This window comes from Acanthochromis polyacanthus, chromosome 17 (assembly GCF_021347895.1).
Source record: "Acanthochromis polyacanthus isolate Apoly-LR-REF ecotype Palm Island chromosome 17, KAUST_Apoly_ChrSc, whole genome shotgun sequence".
Lineage (NCBI taxonomy): Eukaryota > Metazoa > Chordata > Actinopteri > Pomacentridae > Acanthochromis > Acanthochromis polyacanthus.
Genome location: NC_067129.1, coordinates 27,415,510 through 27,441,736, shown reverse-complemented (window position 1 = coordinate 27,441,736; position 26,227 = coordinate 27,415,510). Strand labels below are relative to the sequence as shown.

The 26,227-nt window shown below is 40.4% G+C and overlaps 1 protein-coding gene across 8 annotated transcripts in view; it reads left to right on the top strand.

Moving 5' to 3' along the window:
• Positions 1-22,951, top strand: part of gria1b (glutamate receptor, ionotropic, AMPA 1b) — a 120,209-nt gene extending 97,258 nt beyond the window's left edge. Inside the window, exons 16-18 of one of the 8 annotated variants that reach the window (XR_007937294.1) lie at positions 459-573; positions 6,427-6,541; positions 16,371-16,495. Coding sequence is in view for 4 of the 8 variants with exons in the window: in XM_051937964.1 (XP_051793924.1) it covers positions 459-573; positions 16,371-16,505; positions 20,680-20,889 (460 nt within the window). In the remaining 4 variants the exon portion in view is untranslated. Of the gene's footprint in view, positions 1-458; positions 598-6,426; positions 6,542-16,370; positions 16,506-20,679 lie in introns of those variants that run through there. The other 7 variants (XM_051937964.1, XM_051937963.1, XR_007937297.1 and 4 more) reach the window with 7 other exon arrangements.
• Positions 22,952-26,227: the final 3,276 nt, after the last annotated feature.

Genomic DNA, 26,227 nt, shown 5'->3' with positions numbered 1-26,227 from the left:
AACCACCTGGAGAGTGAAATTAGGAGTTTTATTTGGACTATGGTGTTTCCGTTTCCTGATGGGATTCCTTTAATTCTGCATAAAAACACAGAAACGGCTGATCACAGTGAAGCATCATCATCTGTAGACAGTCGATTCATTTTCCAGCAACAAACCACAGAATGACCATCAGACAAACTGCCGTCTGTTTGACTGCAGACATCATTCTGCAGTTCATTCCATTAATGTGGTCCTAAAGTTCAAAAGCGAGAACAGTCAGACAAACTTCAGCGCAGTAGCAGCTGGATTTTGATCTAACTGGTGGAAGTCACTGGTCTGGTCCTTTAACTCCAACAGGAAGTGGATCTGTCTGGATGAAGAGCAGCGCCTCGACTAACCGCCATCATCACACGGATAACACGGCTGCTGTCATGTTCCTGCCTTTAACACGCCTCCTTATTGTCACTATCGCCCCGTAGAAACCCCGTTAACTTGGCAGTGTTAAAACTGAACGAGCAGGGCCTGTTGGACAAATTGAAAAACAGATGGTGGTATGACAAGGGCGAGTGCGGCACCGGGGGAGGGGACTCCAAGGTCAGATCACCGTGACCCCGACGGGTAACGACAGCCAATGAAACGCCGGGGTAACCGGCAGCGACGCAGCCACGCAAACACCACAAACACTCCGGACGCATGTCTGGACGCGTGGCCCGCTGATCCACAGGCCGTTTAAACCGATCAGGAAGGTTCAGGTCCCAGTCAGTCCAGAAACATGACATTAACCCTAACATACAGCAGGTCAAAGAGTGAGGGATTATAAATGATTATTATTATGAATGGAACATCATTAACTGAAGCACAAACTCTAAATGAATGTCGTCATGTTGAGGTCAGACAGCAGCAGAACCACATGAACAGTTTTAAAAGGAAGCGTTTTACCTGCAGCTTTATCAACAATCTACGGATGTTCTACAGGTTTTCAGTTCTGTTGTCCTCATTTATAGGCACCAAAAAATACTGTATCGTCTGAAAAAAATCCAAAAATTCAGCAAAAAAAATTCCCCAAATTTTTGAAAATTTACAAAACCGGGAAGAAAATTCCAATAATTCCTTAAAAGTTTTATTTAAAAAAAACAAACAAATTTGACAAGAAAGTTCTTGTAAATATTTTCAAAAAATGAGTAAAAATCTTCCAAAAAATTCCTAAAAATATCCAAAGTGATTACATATATATCAGTAAAACTTCTGATATTTTCTAATCAAATCTTATCTCATATTTTCTTCCCAAATCCAGTGAAATTCGTTGGATTTTGGTTGACTTTTATGTGAATGTTCTAAAAGAAACATTTTTAACATTTATTTTTCCACCAAAAAATGTTCAAAAATTTCCCAAAAATGTGACATCAGAAGTTTCACTGTGAAATGTTATTTTTCTCCACATTTTCAAACTTTAAAATGGTCAATTTTGACACCAGGGTTAAATGACAAATACCAAGTAAAGTACAGAAAATACTTTTAGTGAACACGTTAACATTTGTATGTTGGCTGTAAAAACTAATATCCACTTTAAAAAGATCTTTCACCACTCCATAAATTTCCATTTACACAATTTTAGTGTATTTTAATCAGTTAAAACGGTGATTTACTGATTCTCACAACCAGTACTTTAATCTGCCATTTATTGTGTATTTTGTTCTGTTACACTTAAAAGATTTTTCCACAAATATTTCATGATGATATTTGCGATTGCGTCAAATTTTAAGGGAGTCTGAAAATGTTTTTCCACTCAGACTAACCCTGAAATCAATTCTTGAGCCAGATTTTGATCAGAAAAAACTGAATGACGTCAGAAGTTAGGAAGTTATTCAGACGTTTTTATGTCACGACTGAAGAGAGAAAATAAATCAGCTGCATCCTCAGCTAATGTTAGCTTTCTGTTGAAGTAAACAAACTTATTAGTGGAACAGAATAAACGAGTAAACAAACATCTTCATAAACAGCTCAGAGGACAGTTTAGAAAACTACATAAAGGGTCATTCCAGGTGAAAAGACCAGATATTCCTTGGGGGTGTTGCTGCACCATTTTCAAATCAGTCCTAAATTTGCATGCCATTAGACGGTCACAAAGTACTTTCTATGCAAAATTGTAGGCCTGTAGCTCAAATAGTTTGTGAATTGTAGGGGTCTGAAATTTTCAGAATTTGGGCTATAAAAAGCCTCACCAGCGTTTTTTGCATCTTTCAGTGGTTATTTGTCAGCCTGTAGACATACCAGAGAGCTGTGAGTTGGTAAACAAGGCCTCTGCATGTAGCTAGTGCCCCACAAACATCCCCAGGTGTTTCCCTACACTCTGCAGACCATGGGGGCTTGATAAAAATGATAAGAATTAAGAGATACCTACTCACAAGTGGAGTTTGGGACCTTAAAAGTACTAGAAATGCACAGAAGTGTTCTAACACCCCTGGGTTCCATTCTACACAAACTTGTGTGATAACTTAGCTTAACTGGAGCTTTCTGGGTACCTCAGTTTGGAAAATATGAGCTCCCAAAGTTGGACGAAATTTTTAATTGGCTATTTTGGGGGCAAAATCTCAGTGTGGGACAGGTACCAGAGAGCCCAAATTTTTCTACAAGACAGTTCCATCTGTCTTCTATCACTGTACAAAAAAGCAGCAGGGTTATATTTGTAGTTACTGAGATATTCTTACTCAAAATGGCATGGGTGATGTCAAAATCTTTTTTTGCTTTCAGTACTTTAAATTGGGATACAAGTATTAGTAGTCATTCCAATGGTAGTATTATGTATGTTTGGTTCTTTTTGAAATGTTAGTTGTTAAAGGTGACTACCTTCAAAAAGTGTAATAGTATAACTTAGGTATACCTAAGTTATAACTTAGGTATACCTAAGTTATACCTTATGTATAGGTTCTTTTGCTTGTAACATGACATTGTACAATTAAATTTAACATGTTTAATCCCACTGCACTGATACTGTAAAATTCAACATTATTGTTGTATTTTTAAATTAATCAACCATAAACTACTACAGAGCTCCCTGAATTCAAGTTAGTCCATGTAATTTGTATGTGTATGTTATAATTACATGGATGCATTGTAAATGGGTGTCAACATGTCATTACACTTTTTGAAGGTAGTTACCTTTAACAACTAACATTTCAAAAAGAACCAAACATACATAATACTACCATTGGAATGACTACTAATACTTGTATCCCAATTTAAAGTACAGTGAACCCTCGCTATAACGCGGTTCACCTTTCACGGCTTCGCTGTTTCACGGATATTTTTAGGGCAGTTTTTTTATGCTTTTTTTAAACAGCGCATTGTGTTCTGCGTCCTGATTGGCTAAGGGACTGACCAACGTGAACAGTCTCCGCCCCTCGTCTCCTCTGCCATACAGGCCAGCGCTGCCTGCTGTGGAGCGCTGGATCATTTCTCTCCTTGTAGTGAGACACCCTGAAAGACGGAGCCGACAGAGCAGCCTTCTTTTCCCCGCCGTCAACCGGACAGTGGACGTGGTCCCCAGCCGTCTCTGGCCACCGCAGCCGCGCTCCCCAGGAGAAGAGCACTGGCGTGAGCCTTCCCCACCCCCGACTGCTCCGATTGATTCAGCGGCCCGCTCTAAGGCAAGAGTACCGCCGCGGCGTCCACCTGGCTGCAGCTGCAGCGCTCCCCCAAGTGCAGTATTGTGTAATAACTGTAAAAAATAAAGCTGACTACTTCACGGATTTCACCTATCGCGGGTTCTTTTTGGAACGTAACCCCCGCGATAAACGAGGGTTCACTGTACTGAAAAGCAAAAAACCATTTTGACATCACCCATGGCATTTTGAGTAAGAATATCTCAGTAACTACAAATATAACCCTGCTGCTTTTTTGTACAGTGATAGAAGACAGATGGAACTGTCTTGTAGAAAAATTTGGGGTCTCTGGTACCTGTCCCACACTGAGATTTTTGCCACCAAAAATAGCCAATTTAAAATCTCGTCCAACTTTGGGAGCTCATATTTTCCAAACTGAGGTACCTAGAAAGCTCCAGTTTGCTAAGTTATCACACAAGTTTGTGTAGAACGGAACCCAGGGGTGTTAGAACACTTCTGTGCATTTCTAGTACTTTTAAGGTCCCAAACTTCACTCGTGAGTAGGTGTCTCTTAATTTGTAGCATTTTTATCAAGCCCCCATGGCCTGCAGAGTGTAGGGAAACACCTGGGGATGTTTGTGGGGCACTAGCTACATGCAGAGGCCTTGTTTACCAACTCACAGCTCTCTGGTATGTCTAGAGGCTGACAAATAACCACTTGAAGATGAAAAAAACCATGGCGAGGGTTTTTATAGCCCAAATTCTGAAATTTTCAGACCCCCACAACTCAGAAACTGTTTGAGCTACAGGCCTACAATTTTGCATAGAAAGTACTTTTGTGACTGTCTAATGGCATGCAAATTTAGGACTAATTTGAAGATGGTGCGGCAACCACCATCTGGTGAAACCACACGGAATGACCCTAAATATAATTATGTTGTAGTACTTTTTTCTTCTATTCCTGCCATATTTTAGCTTTTTATTTGATTTCAGTTTTTTGTTGGACTTATATCTCAGCATTTTTGTACTTTCTAGGCTGCATTTCTAATTTTAATTTTGTCATTTTCCAAGCAACTTTTGGAAAAAAAAAGTCCTTTGGTTCATTGGATGCATTTGTTCTGATCACAGTTCTACAGTGGAGATGTCAATTCAGTAGAATTGGCAATCCCCCTCGTAGAGATGCCAATCGCAATCTCCCCTAGGAGAATTGCCAATTCTCCTAGTAGACATTGTGATTGCTAACCCTAACCCGAACCAATTCAGTCGATTTGGCAATTCTCCTCGGGGAGATTGCGATTGGCATCTCTACTAGGGGGATTGGCAATTCTACTGAATTGACATCTCTACTGTGACAAATACATGAGATCATTGCAGTAAAACTTCAATACTTCAAACAACAGTGTAAACCAGGGGTGTCCAACATGTGGCCCGTGGGCCAGAAGCGGCCCTCCAGAGGGTCCAATCCAACTGCAGATTGTAAATTAGTAAAACTATAAACTTAAAGTAATTTATAGATCATGACAAGTTGTTTTTTGTTTCTCATTTTTGTCTCGTTTGTGTAATTTTTTGTCTTGTTTTTGTCATTTTGTGTCTTTTTTTGTTGATTTGTAACTTTTTTGTCCAATTTTTTGTTTTGTGTCGTTTGTCTCATTTTTTGCTGTTTGGTTTCTCACTTTTGTCGTTTTGTGTCTCATTTTTTTGAAATACTTTTGTTGTTGTTTTTGTCTTTTTTCCGATTTGTCGTTTGTCTCATGTTTTTGTTGCCTTCTCATTTTTTTCATTTTGTGTTTCTTTTTTTTTTTTACTTGCTTGTATTTTTGTCTTATTTTTGCCATTTTGTGTTTGCTTTATATGTTGTTTGTGCCTACTTTTTGGTCATTTTGTTTCTCACTATTGTCATTTTTTTGTCTCATTTTTGTCATTTGTCCATTTTTTTTGCCACTTTAGAACTTTTATGTCAATTTTTTTCTCCCTTTTTTGTTTTCTTTTGTGTCATTTGTCTCATTTTTGTTGTTTTCTGTCTTGTTTTTGTGATATTTTGTCTTGTTTTTGTTGTTTTTTGTCTTTTCTTGTGCTTGTGATCCTCCAGTAAATCCTCCATGGTTCAGGTCCAGGTGACTAAATGTTGTGTTTCTTTGTAGACACTCTGTGATCTGGAAGTTGTAATGTGGAAATGATAAACTGAGGCTGAATGTTGATGAAACTGAACTTAATTTTTACATAAATTTCAGGTTGTTCATGATGTTTAGTAAAAAATAATTCCTCAAATGTGAACATGTTTAAACACTAGGAGTTGTGGTTATTTCTGAGTTTTTCTGCTGTGCTTTTACTGGAGATCAGATCCTGAACTAACATGATTCTGACACCCCTGGTGTAAAGTGAAGCTGGTTATTACACTGAGGTCATAATGATACATTACATAGATAATCCAGATGTACAACAGCTGCGTTGTTTGACTTCCTGTTTAGTAAAACTCCCTGTCTGATCAGCGGGCTCCTTATTTCTGGACTCCAAACCCTAAAACGTTAAAATGTGTCAGACCCCGGAGTGTTTCCAGCTCTTGCCGGTTACCCAAAGTGATATAGTAATACACATCTCGCACGTAGGGAGTCAGGCCAGAGCAGCTAGATGGAGTATTAACGCATATCACTTTACCGCTCACATTCTACTTAGACTGTTTGTGTGTTTGTGGCTGTTTTTGGTTGTTTCTGTTGGTTCTGTTGTTGAGCTGACGCCTCTCTTAGCAAAGCCGCTGCCGCTGCTGCAGCCGCTGATCAATAACATAAGATAACATGGAGCTGATAATGTTATTTATGTTATTCTCACCCCCACCCCTCCTCTGAAGAATCCCAGTAAACCTAGCAGTACTGAAGCTCAATGAACAAGCCGTCTTAGACAAGTTGAAAAACAAGTGGTGGTATGACAAGGGGGAGTGTGGACACAAGGACTCCGGCAGAAAGGTCAGTTCTGGAGGTCAGCCGGCCTCGGCCAAGGTCATGTGTTGGTTCTACCCCACCTACCTTCCCCTCCACCTGCAATTTATCTCCCCCCTCCCTGTCCTCTACTTACCCCCTACATACCCCTCTACCTGCCCTCTACCTGCCCCGTCCTCCATCAGACCCCAGCAGATACACTCTGAAAAAAAAGGTCTTCATTCTGTTTTTTTTTATTTACTATGCTTTAATTGTTTTTTTTTTTCGATTGGTACTAATTCACTTTTTAAGTTTCAAGAATAATCTGCATTTTTGTGAAATGTTATTTTGTGGTTTAGATGAACGAATTGGAGCTGATGAGTGAAATCTGAGGTTACAGTCGGCAGCTGGCTGGTTTTATTAATGACTAGAAACAGGAAGCGGGAAGACTAGAAACAGGAAGACTAGAAACCAGAAGCAGGAAGACTAGAAACAGGAAGCAGGAAGACTAGGAACAGGAAGACTAGAAACAGGAAGCAGGAAGACTAGAAACAGGAAGCAGGAAGACTAAAAACAGGAAGACGAGAAACAGGAAGACCAGAAACAGGAAGCAGGAAGACTAGAAACAGGAAGACTAGAAACAGGAAGCAGGAAGACTAGAAACAGGAAGACTAGAAACAGGAAGACGAGAAACAGGAAGACGAGAAACAGGAAGACTAGAAACAGGAAACAGGAAGACTACAAACAGGAAGCAGGAAGTCTAAAAACAGAGACTAGAAACAGGAAGCAGGAAGACTAGAAACCAGGCGTAAACTAACCGTGACGTCACCCGTTGATTTCAACCCCGAGAAAATGAAGCCCGGATTTTGCTACTTCCTTTTTTTTTTTGTCTGCAAGTCCGCTCAAAAATGACACCAACCACCCATGGTGTCATCACTTAAGCTTCATGCAATTCTTTTCTTCTTTGTGACTGTGACCATCACCTGCCCTCATGGCAAATTAACCTATCATGTTTATTTCAAGCGGTTTCCTACATTATGCCATTGAGGGCTGTGCACACCCAAGTGAAACATAAAACAAACACAGGACAGACAGAAAGGTGAGGCATAGACAGTGTTCTAAGAGAAAAGGTGCATTTTATTTGTTTGTGCTCTTTAATTCACACCTTAAAACCAGTTACAAATCTAAGAGCCTTCACAAACACCTAATACGACAGAATCCCAACTGGATCAATCATGAAGATGTCAGGAGACCACAAGAAGGATAGATAGAGCAGAGTGAGATCCACAGACACTAACCCAGCAACCTCCACTGACTCAGCGACCGGAGGAACACACTCTATTGAGTTTTGGTAGGTGCTGGTGTGGTGGGTCTGGCATGCATGAAAACCTCCACCAAAAGGAGGGAGCTGTCTCCTCCAGCCCAAGGAGGTCCACCCAGCCCCCCCGCAGGAGCCACCGAGCGGAGACCCAGCCCAGGAGCCCGGAGCGACCCCCGCCGACACAGCCAGAGCCCCAAGGCCCGCGCAGCAGAACGGGCCATAGCAGACCCCCACAGCACCCCACCGGCCCACAGCACCCCCCACCCCCACCCCAGTATTAATTTATTTTAAGATCGGCCACCTGATCTCTCATTTTGATCATGAAAACTAACGGGGAAAAAATCCTGAGCTGTAGAACATCAGTCTATCAAATTTTATTTTTTCCACAAATGAATTGGGGTCTATGGAGCAAAAGCTTTTTGGAGCCAACCCTAGCGGACGGTATTGCAAGTTTTTGACACTTCCAGGTTGGCTTCAATTCTGGAGCCAGATGCTACGTCCACTATATATACAGTCTATGCTCGAAACAGGAAGCAAGAAGACTAGAAACAGGAAGCAAGAAGACTAGAAACAGGAAGACTAGAAACAGGAAACAGGAAGACTAGAAACAGGAAAACCAGAAACAGGAAGCTGGAAGACTAGAAACAGGAAGCAGAAAGCTTAGAAACAGGAAGCAGAAAGACTAGAAACAGGAAGACTAGAAACAGGAAGCATGGAGACTAGAAACAGGAAGACTAGAAACAGGAAGCATGGAGACTAGAAACAGGAAGACTAGAAACAGGAAGAATAGTAACAGGAAGCAGAAAGACTAGAAACAGGAAGCATGGAGACTAGAAACAGGAAGACCAGAAACAGGAAACAGGAAGACTAGAAACAGGAAGCAGAAAGACTAGAAACAGGAAGCAGGAAGACTAGAAACAGGAAGCAGAAAGACTAGAAACAGGAAGACTAGAAACAGGAAGCAGGAAGACTAGAAACAGGAAGCAGGAAGACTAGAAACAGGAAGAATAGTAACAGGAAGCAGGAAGACTAGAAACAGGAAGCAGAAAGACTAGAAACAGGAAGACTAGAAACAGGAAGCAGGAAGACTAGAAACAGGAAGCAGGAAGACTAGAAACAGGAAGAATAGTAACAGGAAGCAGGAAGACTCGAAACAGGAAGCAGAAAGACTAGAACAGGAAGACTAGAAACAGGAAGCAGGAAGACTAGAAACAGGAAGCAGGAAGACTAGAAACAGGAACACTAGAAACAGGAAGCAGAAAGACTAGAAACAGGAAGCAGGAAGACTAGAAACAGGAAGCAGAAAGACTGGAAGCAGGAAGACTACAAACAGGAAGCAGGAAAACTAGAAACAGGAAGCAGGAAGACTAGAAACAGGAAGACTAGTAACAGGAAGCAGGAAGACTAGAAACAGGAAGCAGAAAGACTGGAAACAGGAAGACTAGTAACAGGAAGCAGAAAGACTAGAAACAGGAAGCAGAAAGACTGGAAGCAGGAAGACTACAAACAGGAAGCAGGAAGACTAGAAACAGGAAGACTAGTAACAGGAAGCAGAAAGACTAGAAACAGGAACATCTGGTTTCATGCTAACTCTAATCCTCTGGTCTTTGCTACTCCAGAGTTTGAACAGCCTCAAACTCAAACCCAGTTTTAGTTGAAACCTTTAGTCGTGTTTTAGTCTGAACAGGAACACAGCCTGATTGGTCGGACCGGTCACATGACCAAAGTAACCCATCGACCTCAGCGACAGAAAATCTTCATAGTGAAGGAGCTGAAATCACAGAATTTAATTATTTTTCTATAGAAGTTTCTCAAAGTGATTCATTGATTATCAGAAACTCAAATAGTGGATGAATGGTTGCAGTTGTAGTCGGTGTAAACGGGTTATTTCTGGAATATCTGGACAGATTAGTCCTATCTACGGGTTAAAAGGCTGTTCATAGAGTGAGGAACGAGGAGAACTTCAAATCTGCTGCTGTTTTAACATTAATGCAGAATGAATGAAAGCTTAAAACACGTTACAGACGAAGGTAAAGGAGGTTTAGTCTAACTGATTCTTTATAAATGTCAGTTCATGGAATCGTTCTCTTATCGTTTTCTTCCTGATACTTCTCGCTCTAACTGGACAGAACCGGTCCAGACTAGTTTTAGTTTGGTCCAGACTGAACATGTTTTCTGTTTCTTTGTCCTCTGTCCAGCTGCAGCTGTAGCTTCTCGTTCAGATTTGATAAACTGGTCGTTGTTTGTGGATCTTTTTGTTTCAGAGTGTGTCTCTGCTGCAGAACTGAAGGTTAAACCGATCAGAAAGACTTCTGGAGGCAGTAGAAACCTCCACTCCAGTCTGCACGGCCACAGGCTTTAAAAAGTCGCTTCAAAGATAAATTTATGCAAATTGCTGAGAGGCGGCTTCAGTGGCTCTGACAAAGCGGACCTCTTTGGAGATAAGGAGTTCTGGTGTCTCCAGATCAGGAACCATCAGAGGCTTTTCTCTGCTCGGCTTCCTTCTGTTCTGCACAATAATCAGCGATCAGCAGACGGACGATGATAAATCAGCTTTAGCGGCTGTAGACGGCCGGATCTCCGTCCTGTTCTGTCTGCTGTCGGCTGCTGATGAAGCTAAACTGACCACAGCTTCACCTCCTCCCTCTGCTGCCCTCATCAATCTGTCATGTTCCTCCTGTTCCTCCTGTTCCCTGTGAACTCGCTGAGCAGCAGACCGTCACTAACTAACTAACTAAAGGAGAGCTAATGTTCATCAGGCCGGACAAACGGCAGCTTTAACGTCACACTGAAGCCTCAGAAACCAGATTCATCTCCCAGTCCTCAGATGTAGGGATGGGGCCGAAGTAAACTAGCAACTTTCCATCACAACACGTCTGCTGTGTGGAAATGTTTTCCACTGGGAAACACCATGAGTTCATCCTCATGTGTTAAACATTAAGATAATTAGAGAGTTTACTGAACATTTGTCCAGTTTTCAAGAGATGTTATTCAGGTCCAGCTGCTGAAATGTGTTTCAAATGGAGAAATTAGTCTTTTTTTGAAGAGATGAAAACACCAGATGTTTTTATCTACTAACAAATTGTGTTCAAGAAGTTTACCCCTGCTGTGTCTCAGTCAATTTGAAACCCTTACAGCTGAATCTGTGTTTTCAGGATGGGAATTTTCCTGTTAACAGGATTTCCTGTTTTTCTGACTTCTTTTTCTGACATTATATTACTATATACTACTCTATTACTATATACTACTTTATATTACTATATATTATTATATACTACTATATACTACTATATATTATTATATACTACTATATATGACTCTATATTAGTATATATTATTATATACTACTATAAATTACTATATACTACTATTTATTACTATATACTGCTATATATTTCTAAATATTATTATGTACTACTATATATTACTTATTACGACTATATATTACTATATACTACTATATACTGTTATATACTACTATATATTACTATATATGACTATATACTGCTACATACCACTCGGAATAGTGTCGGTTCAGAGGATATCAAAATTCAGGTACTGGGATTGGATCAGAAATGAAAAAACGTGGATCTGCTCCATCTACCACACAATCTGCAGATTATTAATATTAAATATTGAAACATTTAAAAATATACAGTTTACTATCAAAGCCATCAGCATTTAGACAAACATAAAAGCATCGTGTGTAAAACTAACCGTCTACACAATCCAGAGAAGACTATTCATTCAGTCAACGCTGTGACCGCTGGAGAACTTTAAAGATTTAAAAAGACAAAACCAGGCAACCTTAAATAATAAAATAGTACCAGAATTACTGTAAATATTTCAGATTTCCAGCAACACGTTTCCTCCTAGTGTAAGGAGTTTAAAGACTAGCAGAGCTGGAAACGTGTTGGACGTCGTTTTATTTTAAAGACTAGCAGAGCTGGAAACGTGTTGGACGTCGTTTTATTTTAAAGACTAGCAGAGCTGGAAACGTGTTGGACGTCGTTTTATTTTAAAGACTAGCAGAGCTGGGAACGTGTTGGACGTCGTTTTATTTTAAAGACTAGCAGAGCTGGAAACGTGTTGGACGTCGTTTTATTTTAAAGACTAACAGAGCTGGGAAACGTGTTGGACGTCGTTTTATTTTAAAGACTAGCAGAGCTGGAAACGTGTTGGACGTCGTTTTATTTTAAAGACTAGCAGAGCTGGGAACGTGTTGGACGTCGTTTTATTTTAAAGACTAGCAGAGCTGGAAACGTGTTGGACGTCGTTTTATTTTAAAGACTAGCAGAGCTGGAAACGTGTTGGACGTCGTTTTATTTTAAAGACTAGCAGAGCTGGAAACGTGTTGGACGTCGTTTTATTTTAAAGACTAGCAGAGCTGGAAACGTGTTGGACGTCGTTTTATTTTAAAGACTAGCAGAGCTGGAAACGTGTTGGACGTCGTTTTATTTTAAAGACTAGCAGAGCTGGAAACGTGTTGGACGTCGTTTTATTTTAAAGACTAGCAGAGCTGGGAACGTGTTGGACGTCGTTTTATTTTAAAGACTAGCAGAGCTGGAAACGTGTTGGACGTCGTTTTATTTTAAAGACTAGCAGAGCTGGGAACGTGTTGGACGTCGTTTTATTTTAAAGACTAGCAGAGCTGGAAACGTGTTGGACGTCGTTTTATTTTAAAGACTAGCAGAGCTGGAAACGTGTTGGACATAGTTTTATTTTAAAGACCAACAGAGCTGGGAACGTGTTGGACGTCGTTTTATTTTAAAGACTAGCAGAGCTGGAAACGTGTTGGACATAGTTTTATTTTAAAGACCAACAGAGCTGGGAACGTGTTGGACGTCGTTTTATTTTAAAGACCAGCAGAGCTGGGAACGTGTTGGACGTCATTTTATTTTAAAGACCAACAGAGCTGGAAACGTGTTGGACGTCGTTTTATTTTAAAGACCAGCAGAGCTGGAAACGTGTTGGACGTCGTTTTATTTTAAAGACTAGCAGAGCTGGAAACGTGTTGGACGTCGTTTTATTTTAAAGACTAGCAGAGCTGGAAACGTGTTGGACGTCGTTTTATTTTAAAGACTAGCAGAGCTGGGAACGTGTTGGACGTCGTTTTATTTTAAAGACTAGCAGAGCTGGAAACGTGTTGGACATCGTTTTATTTTAAAGACTAGCAGAGCTGGGAACGTGTTGGACGTCGTTTTATTTTAAAGACTAACAGAGCTGGGAACGTGTTGGACGTCGTTTTATTTTAAAGACTAGCAGAGCTGGGAACGTGTTGGACGTCGTTTTATTTTAAAGACTAACAGAGCTGGGAACGTGTTGGACGTCGTTTTATTTTAAAGACTAGCAGAGCTGGGAACGTGTTGGACGTCGTTTTATTTTAAAGACTAGCAGAGCTGGAAACGTGTTGGACGTCGTTTTATTTTAAAGACTAGCAGAGCTGGGAACGTGTTGGACGTCGTTTTATTTTAAAGACTAGCAGAGCTGGAAACGTGTTGGACGTCGTTTTATTTTAAAGACTAGCAGAGCTGGGAACGTGTTGGACGTCGTTTTATTTTAAAGACTAGCAGAGCTGGGAACGTGTTGGACGTCGTTTTATTTTAAAGACCAGCAGAGCTGGAAACGTGTTGGACGTCGTTTTATTTTAAAGACCAACAGAGCTGGGAACGTGTTGGACGTCGTTTTATTTTAAAGACCAACAGAGCTGGAAACGTGTTGGACGTCGTTTTATTTTAAAGACCAACAGAGCTGGGAACGTGTTGGACGTCGTTTTATTTTAAAGACTAGCAGAGCTGGAAACGTGTTGGACATAGTTTTATTTTAAAGACCAACAGAGCTGGGAACGTGTTGGACGTCGTTTTATTTTAAAGACTAGCAGAGCTGGAAACGTGTTGGACATAGTTTTATTTTAAAGACCAACAGAGCTGGAAACGTGTTGGACGTCGTTTTATTTTAAAGACCAACAGAGCTGGGAACGTGTTGGACGTCGTTTTATTTTAAAGACTAGCAGAGCTGGAAACGTGTTGGACATAGTTTTATTTTAAAGACCAACAGAGCTGGGAACGTGTTGGACGTCGTTTTATTTTAAAGACCAACAGAGCTGGAAACGTGTTGGACGTCGTTTTATTTTAAAGACCAGCAGAGCTGGAAACGTGTTGGACGTCGTTTTATTTTAAAGACCAACAGAGCTGGGAACGTGTTGGACGTCGTTTTATTTTAAAGACTAGCAGAGCTGGAAACGTGTTGGACATAGTTTTATTTTAAAGACCAACAGAGCTGGGAACGTGTTGGACGTCGTTTTATTTTAAAGACCAACAGAGCTGGGAACGTGTTGGACGTCGTTTTATTTTAAAGACTAACAGAGCTGGGAACGTGTTGGACGTCGTTTTATTTTAAAGACTAACAGAGCTGGAAACGTGTTGGACGTCGTTTTATTTTAAAGACTAACAGAGCTGGAAACGTGTTGGACGTCGTTTTATTTTAAAGACTAACAGAGCTGGAAACGTGTTGGACGTCGTTTTATTTTAAAGACTAACAGAGCTGGAAACGTGTTGGACGTCGTTTTATTTTAAAGACTAACAGAGCTGGAAACGTGTTGGACGTCGTTTTATTTTAAAGACTAACAGAGCTGGAAACGTGTTGGACGTCGTTTTTTATCAGAATCATTAGCGATTAGCGACTGGGGAAGGTTAGCATTTGAAGCAGTGAGGTGACATCAACTCCACTTTGCTTCCAGAATCTGAAGTAAAACCAGAGGTCAGTGCAGAAAAAGTTTCATTTGATCTGATATGATCCGTTAGAATCCACCTTTAGGAAGAAAGGGTCTCATAAAATGACAGAAAAGATGTACGAGACAGACTTCATCCACCAGAGGATCCACTCATTGATCAGTTTAATCCTCTGATCAGAACGTTAACTTTGGTTTAAACATATCTGTTAGTCAGATAAACCGTTCAGAGAAACTAAACCGGATCCAGATGTTCTGTCTGTAAGAAACGTCTTTGTTTCACACGTTTTAATCTCCTTTCAGCTGATCTCAGTCTGATGTTAAAGTGTGACTTCATAGCAGCCGATTGGCCGAGGTAAACATGACGGTGTGGAGAGGAAAGTCCTCTGATAGGCTCACAGCGAGACCCCGCCCACTCTGCATGCTCTGATATCATGACAGACGAGCTCAGCGGCCAATCAAATCCCCAGAAATGTTTCCAGAGATCACATTGTAAAACTTTTTTCTGCTTTTAGAACGAGCCCAAAGTGAAGCTGAATCAAACTGCAACAAACGTAGTGAATGTTCTAGAGTTCCTCTTTGGTTTCAGTTTGCATTTTTCTGCATGAAGCTGCATGAGATGAACCTGGATGGTGGAAGGCTGCGACCAGAGGATCAGATAAAGGAAGCTTTAAAACAAAACTACATTTCCCATCATGCAGCGGGGTGTCATTGTTCAGACATTTACACATTTTTTCTTCCCTTATTTGAATGTTCTCTTTAAATTACATCTAGAATGCTTTTAAACATGGAACAAAAGAGAGGAAATATTGAAAACATGATTTGTTCACACTGAAGTTATTAGATATTGTGGTGACTTGGAGTGAACGTAGCATTGTTAGCTGAGCAGAAAGATTTAAACGTTAGCTAAAAGCTGTAACGCATGAATGAACAGTCTGATAGAATGAACTAAATTAAAAATAAATACTGTTGGAACAAACGATAAAACCTCTGAAGTAACATTTCTATGGATCAAATGTTTGTATTTCACTAACTACACTGAGTAAACAGCTGAATGAAGCAGCTAAAGGTTATGAATGGACATTTAAAATAGTAATTTTTAAAATAAAAAATGCTCTAGAACAGGAGAATAGTTGGAATAAGTTCTAGAAGGAACAGCTGCAACGGTTAGCAAAGAATTAGCATTAAATAGCACAAAATAAAGAATAGAGCTATGGAATAGATGCTAAAGTTAATAGCTAGCAAGGAATTAGCAAAAATAATGGATGGAACCATGGGATAGAAGATACAGCTAATAGCTAGCAATGAATTAGCACCCAAATAAATAGAAAGTAATGGGAAATACATGCTAGAAGAAATAAAAAAGCTGTAAGTTAAAAGTGAACAGATTATTCCACTAAATTTGTTGGGTTTATTTTTTGCAGAGTTCTGCGTTTAATGAAGAGTAGAACCACCTTTTATTGATGCTTCAGATGTTGTTGCTCCTACACTTATAACACTGATGATTAAATGCTCATATTATTATTAAACTCTCCCTTTAGAATTACAAAAACTTCTCCTATTCTGTAGTTAGTGTTTTAAAAACAGTTTGCTAATGAACTGCAGCTCCTCTATGAAACATTTTCAGCCACATGTTGCCTCTGGAAGCAGCCTTCGACCAGAACCAGAACCAGAACCAAAACCAGAACCCTGCGCTCCTCTTAGTCAGAAACTGTTCCGCTTTTGGGGATTTTTTACTCAGTTTAGCTTGAATCCAAACTGTAATGATGTCATGACTCAATGCGCCATGATTGGCCGTCCCTGACCCCGCCTCTCTGCGCTGACAGGACAAGACGAGCGCGCTCAGTCTGAGCAACGTGGCGGGAGTGTTCTACATCCTGATTGGAGGGCTGGGGCTGGCCATGATGGTGGCTCTGGTGGAGTTCTGCTACAAGTCAAGGATCGAGTCGAGGAGGATGAAGGTAAACAAACGGAGTAGTAACGCTTCCAGACTGTTCTGAGGAGATACACGTAGTACTAGAGGGTAAACGTAGTAGTAAAGGGTAAATGTAGTACTAGAGGGTAAATGTAGTACTAGAGGGTAAATGTAGTAGTAAAGGGTAAATGTAGTACTAGAGGGTAAATGTAGGACTAAAGGGTAAATGTAGGATTAGTGGGTGAAAGCAGAGCATTGTGGGAGTTCAGCAGCAACGGACACCATGACAAAGACTAATGAGGAGGTTTATGACCTGAAATGTTCCACCTTTAAATCGTAGAAGCTTCAGTACAAACCAGATGGACTTCTCTGAAAGATGTTTCTTGAAACGACCTTGTATAAATTACATTTGTTGGGGTCAAGGAAAAAAAGAATCCCACCAGAGTTAAGGGAGTTTAGGGGAGCGAGTCTCATTTCCATACTGACATTGATTTGGTTGACGTACAGCCGAGTGCCGGGGTTCGATCTCCAGGACCTGAATGAGTTTAGCAGCAACAAGCACCATGACAAAGACTTCTGAGGAGGCGTACCGGTGGACGTAAACCAGGTTCCTGCTGATGTCTGAGAGCAGGACTTCCTCCTTTACAGACGTCTTGAGCTGCATTTCTTTCTTGAACTTGCTGAAGCCGTCTGTTCTATCATCCACCATGTTTTGAGCCGTCTGTCTGAGCCGTGAGGCAGGAACTCCAGCCTTTTTAGAGAACATCAGCTGATTATCTGCAGCTCGTCTTCGTCGTCTGGATGTGATGAAACGAGCGCCTCATTACGGAGCGCCGCTTTGTGCTCACACTTTGATGGGCTTCTCAGAAGGAACAAACAAGTCATTAGAGGGACGTCTGCTCCCTGTGGACACCACCGGTCCCTCCACAGCAGCTGAAGGCGGCGCTGATGCAACATGTGTGCAGGGTTTCATCATGGAGCTCCACTGCAGATACCTGCTGCAGAGGTGTTCTCCATCAATACCTGCTCCTCATGCATTATTCACTCAGCCAGAAATATTCCAGAGCTCTGCTGGAGGCTGGAGCTGAGGTTTGTCTTCACTCTGCTGCAGCCTTCACTCAGTTCACTCAAAGTTCCAGTTTCAGCTCTCGTCTATGGGAGAGTCTCTGTTTACATCTGTGGTTAGGTTGAAATGGTTTCATTTATCAGACGCTGTTATCCAGAGAGACCAACAGCTGAGAGTAGAAACACACAAACAAGGATCTATTCAGGAGAAAACAACCTGGAGAAGAACCCTAAAACTAGTTCTAGTGTGAGAACAGGACCGTGGTGTCTACAGGAAGTGCAGACGTAGTAGAACTTTTATTTATTTAGACCACAGACCATAAAAAGACACAAAATAACCAAAATGTGATGAAAAACTGCCACGAAAAACAACTCGAATTTAGCGTAAAACAGCCTCAGAAAGATGTAAAAGAACCCAAATGTGAGTCAAAACAGCCATAAAAAGACGTAAAACAACCAAAATGTGATGAAAAACTGCCATGAAAAGACAAAAAAACAACTCAAATCTCAGATAAAACAACCTCAGAAAGATGTACAACAACCAAAATGTGAGGCAAATCGACCATAAAAGGACAGAAACCAACCAAAATGTGATGACAGACGACCACGACAACACATCAAACATCTAAAATGTGATGAAAAGTAAACCACAAAAAGACGTAACACAGCCTAAATATGATCCAAAGTAACCATAAAACCATATTTTCATGGTCGTTCTGGGCTACATTTGGCTTGGTTTATGTCTTACGCAGCTGTTTTCCAGAGCATGTAGGTTGTTTTGTCTTTTTATGGTCGTTTTGAGTCACATTTTGTTTGTTTATGTCGTCTTATAGTGTTTCCTGCATCTCACTTTGGTTGTTTTATGTCTTTTTATGCTCTTTTTGCATCATATTTGTTTTTTTCATGTTCTTCTATGGTAGTTTCTCGTTCCACATCTTTTCATGGTCGTTCTGTGCTACATTTGGGTTGGTTCATGTCTCATGTAGCCGTTTTCCGGAGCAGTTAGGTTGTTTTACGTCTTTTTATCGTTGTTTTCTGTCTCATTTTGGTTTGGAGGTTATTTTTCATCGCTTTTCTGTTGGTTTACGTTGTCTTATAGTTTTTCCTGCATCACATTTTGGTTGATTTGCATCTTTTTCTGATTGTTTTGCCTCACATTTTGGTTGTTTTACATCTTTTTCTGATTGTTTTGCCTCACATTTTGGTTGTTTTACATCTTTTTCTGATTGTTTTGCCTCACATTTTGGTTGTTTTACATCTTTTTCTGATTGTTTTGCCTCACATTTTGGTTGTTTTACATCTTTTTATGATTGTTTTGCCTCACATTTTGGTTGTTTTGCGTCTTTTTCAGGTTGTTTTACATTACATGTTAGTTGTTTTTGTCTTTTCATGGTAGCTTTTCATCTCATTTTGGTTGCTGAACATCTTTTCAGGTTGTTTTACATGACTTTTGTTGGCTTACACCTTCTTACAGTTTTTCCTGTATTACATTTCAGGGTTTTTTGTTCTCATTTTGGTTATTTTAGATCTTTCAATGCATCACGTGTTGACATTCCCACCTCTTCCACTCATAAACTAGAGCTTGTGTTGGTTAGCGTGGACAGGTTGTTGATCAGACTGAAACCCAAACAGCAGAACGTCCTGCTATAGAAGATGTTTGACGTTCAGGATGTTCTAACAGGCGGTTGTGTTTTTATAATGAAACCTCGTTCAGAGCATTCAGAGGTGGACCGTCAGCTGTTAGCTTCCCTCTGTGGAGGCCGGGGCAGATGGGAGTTGGTGTTTGTTGCTGGGCCGTTTGAGTAAATGAATAAACCGGGTATTTATTTGGACCAATCTGCCCGACGACTGTCGATGCTCAGAGAACGACGAGGGAGCGAAGGAGCCACAGAGGACCGATCCAGGATACGAACTGGATCCACATCATTAGTTTTACTGAGAGGAGGGACAGATTCAGTCTGCTGGTGACTGGATGAGACTCATACTGGATATTATCTTCTTCATCACAACTCTGAACATACAGACGTGATGATGAACACATTTCTATATCCAGTGATTACCTTCCTACTTCATCATTAAAACCCATTTATTCTTTAGTGACAAAAACAAGACACAAAATGACAGAAGTTAGACACGAAATGACAAAGACGAGAAACGAAATGACAAAAACGAGACACAAAATGACAAAAATTAGACACAAAATGACAAAAACCAGACATGAAATGACAAAAATGAGAAACGAAATGACAAAAGTTAGACACAAAACGACAAAAACAAGAAACAAAATGACAAATATTAGACACTGAACGCCTCATTCGCATAAATGAATCTACTTTGTGATAATTAGCTTCAGGGTCACACACCATATGTTAGCTAGGACAGTCCTGGTACCGGCTAATGGTGTAGCTATCCCATAATACACCACTTTAAAAGTCTTGAAATGTTGAATCAAATGGCTGTAGTGGTTCTTTGAGTTTGCAGTTATAGTTTACATAAACATCTGTTCATCCATTCAGTCGACCAGAAATGATTTGAGTTGAAAAACGTTTTGTGTTTAATATTGATATTTGACAAAAATGTGATTCATCACAATTAATTGGTGACAAAGCCTTTAATTAATGAGATGAACTTTTAAATTGTGTCCCACCACTAATAAAACTCAACTGAACAGACTTTAAACTAGAGGACCTGAAGACGTCGTCTGAACTCTGAACCATGAAGTGGATTTTATGCAGACTTTTGGTTTGTGTTGTCATGGAAACTGAAAGCTGAACTACAGGATGCTGCTATGTGACAAACATCCAGAAAGATTTGGGATTACAAAATAAATAACGATCACCTCCAGGACTTCCTGTAGACGCCACGGTCCTGTTCTCACACCACAACCTGTTCTAGCTTCTCCAGGAGGTTTGTTCTCCAGGTAGTTTGTTCTCCGGGTTGTTGTCTCCTGTCCAGATCTTTGCTGGTGTTTCTACTCAGAAGTTCGTCTTTGTATAAAAGCGTCTGATAAATGAAACTGTAGAACTGTAATTTTGGATGAATGTTGGGTTTTTAGATGGGCTTTGAGGTTATTTTGGACACACTTTGATGTTCGTCTCTTTGGCTAAAAGCTTCTGATGAATGAAACTGCTGAACTTTTCTCCTCCATCTTGCAGGAGCTCATCGACGCCGCCATGATGAGCACCACGCTGGGTGGGATGGCGGTCGCCGGTGGAGGCGTGGCAGCCAGCGGTCTGGGAGGAGCGTCGGGACTCGGCGGTGAAAACGGAAGAGTGGTGGCTCAGGACTTCCCTAAAGCCGGAGCTCAGGGTTTACCCTGCATGAGCAAGACGGCCGGGCTGGGACTGTCCTCCACCGGCATGTGACCAAACCCTGCCTCCTGATTGGACGAGGACCAGAAGGTTTCACTCCAACAGAACTCTGAGGAACAGAGAGCACCTGAACACAACACCTGGGCTGAACAAATCCTTTTTCTACGAGCGCTGATCTGAAGCCGCTCCTCTTCTCAAAGACCGGACCTGAGGAGGCTTTTATTTATGAGCACGCCTCGTCACTCCTCCTCTTTGGTCACGTTCTCACTAAACGTCACGTCGATACGGTGGACGCTCGAGCATGTCGGAACTTTTCTACTCACAGACGAACACCCGATCCTGATGGAGATCCTCATGGAGATCCTGATGGACGCTCCAAAGATTCTCTGATCAGGTTTTAGTGTTTGAGCATGTAAATTCCTGAAACCTGGATGTAAACTAAATGTTAGCTTCAGTGTGAAATGTGATGCTTGATGGTTGTTTGGATGGACTGATGCTCCTCAGATCTACACATCAACATGTTCTCATCCGGTTCCTTCACGAAGATCTTTAGGTTCCAATCAGTAAATTTAACAGATTAACAAAACATTCTGTAAAATTTCTGGTCTGGTAGCTGAAACGAATCAGTTAAACCAGTTATTCCAGGATCTGATCTCCAGTGGACCGGACCAGTAGAACCAGTAGAACCAGTAGAACTGACAGCAGAACAACCCATAAACAGCCACAACTCCTAGTGTTTAAACATGTTCACATTTAAGGAATTATCTTTCTACTAAACATCATGACCAACCTGACATTTATCAAGAAAAACAAGTTCAGTTTCACCAACATTCATCCTCAGTTTATCATTTCCTCTTTAAACTTCCAGATCACAGAGTGTCTACAAAGGAACACATTTAGACACCTGGACCTGAACCATGGAGGATTTACTGGAGGATCACAACCACAAAAGTCAGATAAAAAAAGACAATAAACAACAAAAAAACACAAAACAATACAAAAATGAGACACAAAACCACAAAAATGAAACAAACTACATAAAATAAAAGAGACAAAAAATTAGAAAGTTACAAAGCAACAAAAAAATGGACAAACAACAAAAACTAACAACTAAGACTAAGACGAACAACACAAGCGAGACAAAAATGAGAAACAAAAACACGAGACACACAAAAAAGACAAAAAAACAGGAAAGATATGAGAAAATATTACAAAAATAAGACACCACGAAACAAAACAGTCAAAAAAATTAGTGACAAAAAAACGGACAAATGACAAAAATGAAGCAAAAAATGACAAAAACGAGACACAAACCCACAAAGGAAAACACAAAACAACAAAAAATAAGACAAAAACAAGCAACACAAAAAGGAAACACAAAAGGACAAAAACCTGAGACGGACGGACAGAAAAGAATAAAAAACAACAAAAACAAGACAAAAATAAGACACAGAAGAACAATCTGCTATTTTACTTTCTGATCCAAACAACTTGTCATGGTCTAGAAATGATTTTAAATTTATAGTTTTACTGATTTACAATCTGCAGTTAATGTCTTCTCTGGAGTTTTTACACTTTGAGGACCGGCAACAGTTTAACAGGATAGAAGCTTCAAGATCCACTGAAATCAGCTGTTTATAGTAAACCCAGATATGGAATTATTAGAGTTTACATTACACAGTATTATATTATATTATATTATATTATATTATATTATATTATATTATATTATATTACAGACGCTGGATAAAAATGTGGTTCATTTGATTTATTTCATTTAAATAAGATCGTGAAAGTCTTCATCCTGATCATGGTTCTGTTGGTTTCTGATGCAGCTCTACTGAAAAACTTAGCTGATTCTGGTTCTTGTCCTGGTTCTACTTCTGGCTCTGGTCTTGGTCCTGGTCCTGCTACTGGTTCTGGACGATCAGGACTAACCCTCTGTATGATATGAATGAAACTCCTGTCTGTCTGCTTTACTTTATCCTGGTCCAGGTCCTGGTTCTAGTCCTGGTCCTGGTCCATCAGGACTAACCCTGAATGAAACTTTGCTTTATTTTATCCGTTTAAAATCTTTGGATTTTATCTGTTATTTAATAAAAACTCTTCAGATCCACGTCCTGGTTTTTCTTGGTTCTATAAACTTCAGATCAACGTTGTGGTTTTTCTCTGGTTCTATAAACTTCAGATCTACGTCGTGATTTTTCTTGGTTCTATAAACTTCAGATCAACGTCGTGGTTTTTCTCAGTTCCAGCAGACTTTCAGTTCTGGAGCTTTCAGCTGAATCCATGGAGCTCAGAGACCAGGTCCACTCCACCCAAATCCTCAGAATCTAGATTAAACTGCAGCTCAGAGTCAGGCAATAGAAATACATCATTGAGCTTCTTGATGGTTTATTCTGAAAATCTCCACTCAAGGTTCTGCTTAATTAATTTTTCTGGAGCTTTTGACTAAGTCACGAGGTAGAGATAAGTCTACTGTCATTTATGTTTCCTTCAAAATTAAAGTGTAGCCAAGAATTAAAATAAATTGTGGAGCTTCTGAATGGTTTGTTCTTGCAATAATCTCCACTCAAGGTCGACTTACTTGGTTTTCTGGAGCTTTTGACCAGATCACAGGAAGTGGATTTTAGTAACTTTTCCTTTACGTTTCCTTCACAATTCCTTCACTTGTCATTTTCTGTCTGCTTTTTGTTGTTTTGTGTCTAATTTTTTCATTTTATATCTTGTTTTTGATGTTTTTATCTCATTTTTGTAGTTTTCTGTCATGTTTTTGAGGTGTTCTGTTTACTTTTTGTTGGTTTTTTGTGTCATTTTTGTCATTTTCTACTTAGTTTTTTCGTTTTGTGTATCATTTCTGTTGTTTTCTCTATTCTTTTTCGTTTTCCGTCTCGTTTTTGTCATTTTCTGTCTTGTTTTTGTGGTTTTCTGTCTCGTCAAAGGGTTGTTTAATCATGGAGTTCCTCAGGGTTCTGTCTTAGGACCGATACCTTTCACATTATACATGCTTCCTTTAGCCAATATTATTAGGAAGCATTGTATTAACTTCCATTGTTATGCAGATGACACACAATTGTATTTATCTATGAAGCCAGATGAAACTGATCAGTTAGCTAGACTGCAAGATTGTCTTAAGGACATTAAAACCTGGATGACTTTTAACTTCCTACTGCTAAATTCAGACAAAACTGAAGTCATTGTATTTGGCCCCAAACATCTTAGAAACTCGCTTTCAAAGCAAATAGTTACTCTGGATGGCATCACGTTGGCCTCCAGTACTACTGTGAGGAATCCTGGAGTTATTTTTGACCAGGACATGTCCTTTAACTCACACATAAAGCAAGTCTGTAGGACTTCCTTTTTTCACCTGCGTAATATTGTAAAAATCAGGAACATTCTGTCTCAGAGTGATGCAGAAAAATTAGTTCATGCTTTTGTTACTTCCAGGCTTGACTATTGCAATTCCTTATTATCGGGTTGTCCAAATAGTTCTCTCAAACATCTACAGTTGATCCAAAACGCTGCTGCCAGAGTACTGACAGGAGTTAGCAAAAGAGATCATATTTCCCCTATACTTGCTTCTCTTCACTGGCTTCCTGTTAAATCCAGAATAGAATTTAAAATCCTTCTTCTGACATATAAAGCTCTTAATAACCAATCTCCATCATATCTTAAAGATCTGATAGTACCTTATTATCCTAGTAGAACTCTTCGCTCTCAAGCTGCAGGCTTACTTGTTGTTCCTAGAATTTCTAAAAGTAGAATGGGAGGCAGAGCCTTCAGTTATCAGCTCCTCTCCTGTGGAACCTGCTCCCAGTTTGGGTTCTGGAGGCAGATACCCTCTCTATTTTTAAGACCAGGCTTAAAACGTTCCTTTTTGACAAATCTTATAGTTGGGGCTGACTGGGTGACCCACAGGGGTTCGGCTTGTGTCTTCATTGCACAGCTGACTCCCTCTTGGACGTCCCTTCGTTCTGCCTCTAGTCATGCTGCTATAGGCCTAGGCTGCTGGGGGACTTCTCTTGACGCACTGAGCCCTTCTCTATCTACCTTTACATTTAATATGTATACCGTTATTGCAGTACATTCACTCTGTTTCCCCCTGTGCTATTTCTCCGAGTGTCCCTGGTCCCAGAGCTGGATGCTTCAGATCTGTGGTTGATGTTCCACCAGCTGGTCTAGTCTCCACCATGTCCACTGTGGGATGCTGCTGCTGACCTTCCTCCAGCCCTCTGCTTCCAACTCCCTTTTTCCACCAGTCAACTCTGCATCGCCTTCAATATACTGTTATGCTAACTTACATACTGTTTGAATTTTACTGCTAGCTATATATGGAGTATGTTTAATGTCAGAGCCGTACATCATAAGAGTAAACTATGGGTCAGTTTTCAATGTTAGCTTATACTTTGTCTGTGTCACATATCCTGTCATACATGTATCCAAATGTGTGTTGTGTTTTCCTTGCTTTCCCACCCCTCCCTCTTCTCCCATCCCTCCCCCTTGCCCTCCTCTGTCCTTCTCAACCCCCCGGCCAGCAGGCAGATGGGTCCCCCCTATATAGAGCCGGGTTCTGCTCGAGGTTTCTTCCCTGTTAAAAGGGTGTTTTCCTGCCACTGTCTCCTTTGGGCTTGCTCTGGGGGTCAGGCATATGGGTTCTGTAAAGCGTCTTGAGACGATTTGACTGTAATTGACGCTATATAAATAAAATTGAATTGAATTGAATTGTTCAGTATTGAGTCTTCCATCAGATTTAAACTTCTCTCTGCAGCTTGAGAAGAACCATCTTCCACATCCGTCATGTTCTGGAACGTCATCAAGTCATCTGCAAATGCTCTGAAGCCGCGGGGCAACACCAGATGGAGGTTAAATCAGATCCAGTCTCTTCAGGATGAACATCTGCTCTATCTCCAGCTGATGGAGGAGTGTGACATCAGGTCTCTCCAGCTTTAATGATCCATTGGTAGAACTTTAGAGGAGAAGCAGAGCTGGTTGGAGGCAGCTGAAGAACGTTTCTCTGATGACTGAACATGAAAACAGTTTGGAGAGATTCTCCAAAAGAGACATCAGAAAAGAGAGACCTCAGCTGGAATGAATCCTTGATGGAGGAGATCAATCCAGCAAACATCTCATCTTTCATGTTGATGTCTCTTTTCCTGACCCTCTAGAAAACATCAGCGGTAAAAAGGAAGTGAACTCTGACACAGGAAGCAGTAAAACCTGCCAGACTACGGATCTACTGACCCCTAGAGGAGGGTTTAGAACCAAACCTGAGAAAAACTCACCTGGAACCAAATAGCTTATCGAAACACCGGATAATCTATAGATTTATGTTTTAAAAATACAAATAAGACTGGAGTTCCCCTAAAATGGAATTTTCTCTTGTCTTCTTGTC